At 38.4% G+C, this 4511-nt stretch overlaps 1 protein-coding gene across 1 annotated transcript; it reads left to right on the top strand.

Moving 5' to 3' along the window:
• The first annotated feature begins 511 nt into the window (after positions 1 to 511).
• On the top strand, positions 512 to 4185 carry LOC113354447 (protein Brevis radix-like 2). The gene is made up of 7 exons (XM_026597775.1): positions 512 to 871; positions 1020 to 1079; positions 1176 to 1323; positions 1509 to 1885; positions 3056 to 3191; positions 3456 to 3844; positions 3960 to 4185. Exons 3-7 carry the CDS (start codon positions 1186 to 1188, stop codon positions 4036 to 4038), a joined length of 1119 nt encoding a protein of 372 aa, XP_026453560.1. The 5' UTR covers positions 512 to 871; positions 1020 to 1079; positions 1176 to 1185; the 3' UTR covers positions 4039 to 4185.
• The last annotated feature ends 326 nt before the right edge of the window (positions 4186 to 4511 follow it).

The raw sequence follows: 4511 nt of genomic DNA, 5'->3' as shown, positions 1-4511 counted from the left end.
TTCGAGTCACGACTAGTTTTCAGTTTACCCCGAAAATGGATGCTACTATTTCTTCCAGTAAGTCCCATCCATTTCGAGGCATTTAGGTCTTGAATGGGATTCATGAATCTCCTAATTAGACACCTTAATCATGTTTAAAGAAAAAAAAATCCAAGTAAATGCAAAGAAAAAGAGAAAAAAATAACTGAAAAAAATGAAAAGGTGTAAAATATACCATGTCCCTATCAGGGAACACAAGTGCCTATCAAACTGCGCCGGTTGCTCAATCATTGCTCTCGAGTGACACTTTCACCCGTACTTCCACCACCCCATAAAATCTCACTTTCGCCACCATCGCCACCACCAAAGCATCATTTTCAAAACCTTTCCAAGAGTGCCCCACAGACCCACAATTCCATCGAAAGGACAATAAAGGGAGACAAAACAGATAGAGAGGAGGGGCCAGCAGCCCCCAGCTCTCACTTCTCTCCATGGACAAATAATTAGGCAGCTCGACTTCCAAAAACACTGTAAAACAAAGCGAGACTGTGAGAGTGTATTTTGATATTCATTTCTTACTCAAATACTGCCTGGCTCTCCCAATAAAATAAAATAAAAAGGTTAAAAAAGCCTTCTTGATCGGGGGCTCAAGCCCTAGCTTAACTTGTTTCCACCATTACCTCCTCTCTGTCTCTTACTGTTATACAGTATACAGTAAGTCTCTTCAGTATCAAGCCTTCTTTAAAAAAAATTCTTGGTTTTTGTTTAATCTGAAGATGAAGAAGAGGCATTCAAGAGTCTGACTGACTGCATTAACACAGCAACAACTGCAGTAGGAGTAAAGGGTTTTGTTCAGAAAACTGTTCTGTGGGGTGGGGTGTTGAAATTCGAGGTTTGGTTAATTAATTTTTTTTATCTTGGAAATAATTTTGTATCCATATTTAGTTGAATCTAATTAAATGAGGTTTTAAATTTTATTTCATTTCTTCCACTAGTAGATCTCTTTTTTACTCGGTTTTTTTTTTCATTGGGTTTTTCAGTGAACTGTCAATTTTGAAGATTTTTGAAGTTGCCCCAGTTCTTGTTTTGCTTGTATAAAGGTTTGATTCTTGAGATTTTGATTGATTTTGATATTGTTTTGAGGATTTCATGGATCTATTGGTCTGAAAGTTGTTGACTGTTGTTTTTGTTGACAGATTGTTGAGGATGTTGACTTGTATAGCTTGTTCAAAACAACAGCTGCCTGGTGGTGGTACTGGATCAACAACACTTCATGAACAAGAGGATGACGATACAACCGAAACGCCGAGAACTAAACAAGCTGTTAAAACACTCAGTGCTCAAGTAAGTGCTGTTTAAGTGTTTGTGTTTTGTTCTTCTTGTCAATTAGAATGATTGTTGGGTGTCGTTTGAATGTAATTTTCGCTGTTGACGGTTTATTGTTCGGGTGGGTTAGAACAATTTTGCAATTTTGAAATGAATGATTGGTGTTATAGTTTGTGATAAGAGATTGGGGTTTTCAATTTTAGATCAAGGACATTGCGTTGAAGGCGTCGGGGGCGTATAAAAACTGCAAACCTTGTTCTGGGTCCTCGAATCAACATGTGAACTATGCAGATTCTGATAATGGTTCTGCTTCTGAGAGGCTTCATGGAACGTATCGTCGTCCAGGAAGTGGAAGCTCAAGTTCTACACCTAGGCAGTGGGGTAAAGAAATGGAAGCAAGGTTGAAGGGGCTTTCGAGTGGAGAAGGAACTCCACCTTCGAGGAGTGGGAGGACGGAGTCGATTGTGTTAATGGACGAGGAAGAGCCTAAGGAATGGGTTGCGCAAGTCGAGCCTGGTGTTCTTATTACCTTTGTTTCTATGCCTGAGGGAGGGAACGATCTCAAGAGAATACGCTTCAGGTACTTTTCTCTCTCAAATATAAGTTCGCATTCATCCCCCTTGCCATTAGCTCATACAATCATTGTAGAGGCATGCACGGTCTATATATCAAATTCACCTTCCGCACTTGGTAGTCCCGAAACTTCACAAAAAGGATAAGGTCACTATTCAAACAATGTTCCAGCCTCTAGGCTTTATGGTTCCATATGAACTCCCCATATGGATTATCATTTTTCGTAATTGGATTTTACTTGTGCTTTACTATGAGCCTTTATAACCTTAGATGCCTATCGAATATGTTCAGAACATGGACAGTTTATCCGTTTGTGGGTAACCAGCAACCAAATGTCTAGTTTGGTTATAACTTGTGACTTGGAAATTGTTTGTATTTCAATGACTAATATATGGGTTGACTTAATACTAGACTGGTCCTGATTGCAAGCATCGTCAAATGTTAGAAAACATATGCCTCTGTCCTGTATTTGATTTGTTAAGCATCGTCAAATATAAGAAAATGTATGCATGTGTCCTGTATTTTATTTACTAAATAAACCTCAACGTCTGTATCTTTGGCTAAAACCTTCAATAACCTATGTTGTTAAATTTTCTTAATAAAAAGTCTTGCCCGATAAGAAGTTCGATGGCTCCGAGGTAATTCTTCATTTCTACTCCAAGGTCCCAAATTCCAGTTAGATTCCAAACAGCTTGATGCTAAAAATAGAAAGATGGATTCAACCTTTGCTAGTGTCAATTGTTCTCTTTAATCTCTTTTGTTTCATTTACTTGTCCCCAAATGTTTTCCTGATTCGTTTGCGTAACTATAATGAACTCAAATGGTATCTTGGGAAAACTCTGTACTGTCTTCAAAAGAGAAAATCTAATTCGTCTCTAGATGAGTGGTGATCTTCTAGTTCCTAGATAAAGACAGAATCATTGGTCACCTTTCAAACATAACTTCCAGTAAATTGATATTCGTAGAAAAACTCACAGATCATGTCAGATGGAAGTTAGATAACATGGTCCATCTATTGGGAACATTTGAATTGGTGTTCTGAACAATGAGCAGGGGATTCCATTATTTGCAAGTGATCAATTAGAAGTTTGTGCCTTTAATTTTGTTAAAACTTCGAGGATTTGGCTATGTGGTGTACTTTTGAGTGCTAAACTAACATTTTATTTTGTTTTGTTAGTCGAGAGATGTTTAATAAATGGCAAGCTCAAAGGTGGTGGTCTGAGAACTATGATAAAGTAATGGAGCTATACAACGTTCAGAAGTTCAACCGAGAGTCAGTACCTCATGCAACCCCACCAAGGTCTGAAGATGAGGTAAGCACCTGTCAGTCTTGCTAGTAATTAATCAATTTACTCAGGGTTCACACAGATATGTACTCACATGGTAATGGTCGGCTTATGTTGGAGGATTTACCTCCTCGGCTGTGACAATGCAAATCCTCACAACAATCACATTGCTCTAAAATTTTCCTGTCAGAAATTAGTTGAATAATTGTATGCGGTGATTTGGGATTCATGAATGAATATGCGTCTTGGTACATTTGTTTACATGTTGAAATTCGCTTTTCCTTCATACAGAGCTCAAAGGTTGAATCAGCTGAAGATAGTCCAGTGACACCACCGTTAAGCAAAGAACGTCCCCCTAGAAATTTCCATCATTTAGCTAGCGGGAAGGGTCATTCGCCATCTGATTCACTTGATCACCAACCCATGCATTCACGCCATTACCAAGACTCAGCTCTCAATTCAACTCCAAAAGTGTCGAATATAAGCTGTTCAAAGACTGAAACATCTTCCATTGATGGCTCTGCGAGAACAAGTTCAGAGGCTGATCGTTCAGGGGAACTTTCTATGAGCAATGCAAGTGATATGGAGAGTGAGTGGGTTGAACAAGATGAACCAGGGGTCTACATTACCATCAGAGCCTTACCAGGTGGCCTTAGGGAGCTCAGACGCGTAAGGTTCAGGTAAATGAATTGCCGTTATCCATCACTAGTATTCTTGACCAAACTCGAGTTACAGTCAATTCATTGTTTAAGTTCCATACGTCTGCTAACTTCGTTTTCTACTTGTTTTGTGTAGCCGAGAAAAGTTCGGTGAGATGCACGCGAGGCTATGGTGGGAAGAGAACCGCGCGAGAATACATGAGCAATACTTATGACAAGTTAACAAGGACTCTCTAATAGTAACTGTAATTTGTGATTCAAGGCACCACAAATTCGTTTCAATTTTTTTATATTTTTGGGTCGGTATTGTGTAGATCATCATATTAATAATCGACAAAGACATTTAACATGGTTAATTTTATTAACTCTTACGCAGAAGTTCCTTTCTATTTTTGTTCAATCGAAAAGGTTAAGATTTTATTATAGTAAAAACATAAGTAACATATTTACATACTCGACTTGAATCCAACATTACCGGGCCTAAATACTTGGGCTTAGTTCGGTGTAGTCGTGCTTTTCATAAAAGCGCTTTTCTGGTGTGCCTGGATTATGTTGTGCTGTGTGAGAAAAGCAGTTGAACATTTCGTAAATAAATTAAAGGTGAAGCTGACTAAAAAAACGATCAAGTTGTGTTTGGTAATATATCAGATTCAAACCGTTGATGTTATAAATTAGGGATTCTAATTCA

This window comes from Papaver somniferum, chromosome 2 (genome assembly GCF_003573695.1).
Source record: "Papaver somniferum cultivar HN1 chromosome 2, ASM357369v1, whole genome shotgun sequence".
NCBI classification, from domain to species: domain Eukaryota; kingdom Viridiplantae; phylum Streptophyta; class Magnoliopsida; order Ranunculales; family Papaveraceae; genus Papaver; species Papaver somniferum.
The sequence above is the reverse complement of the archived record's forward strand: the minus strand, read 5'-3'. Positions and strand labels throughout refer to the sequence as shown.

Excerpts from the sequence above, each read along its gene's own strand:
- LOC113354447 (XM_026597775.1), top strand. The coding sequence starts at position 1,186 with ATGTTGACTTGTATAGCTTGTTCAAAACAACAGCTGCCTGGTGGTGGT. Across the intron at positions 1,886-3,055 it reads CTCAAGAGAATACGCTTCAG|TCGAGAGATGTTTAATAAAT; the intron begins GTACTTTTCTCT and ends TTGTTTTGTTAG. Across the intron at positions 3,845-3,959 it reads CTCAGACGCGTAAGGTTCAG|CCGAGAAAAGTTCGGTGAGA; the intron begins GTAAATGAATTG and ends TGTTTTGTGTAG.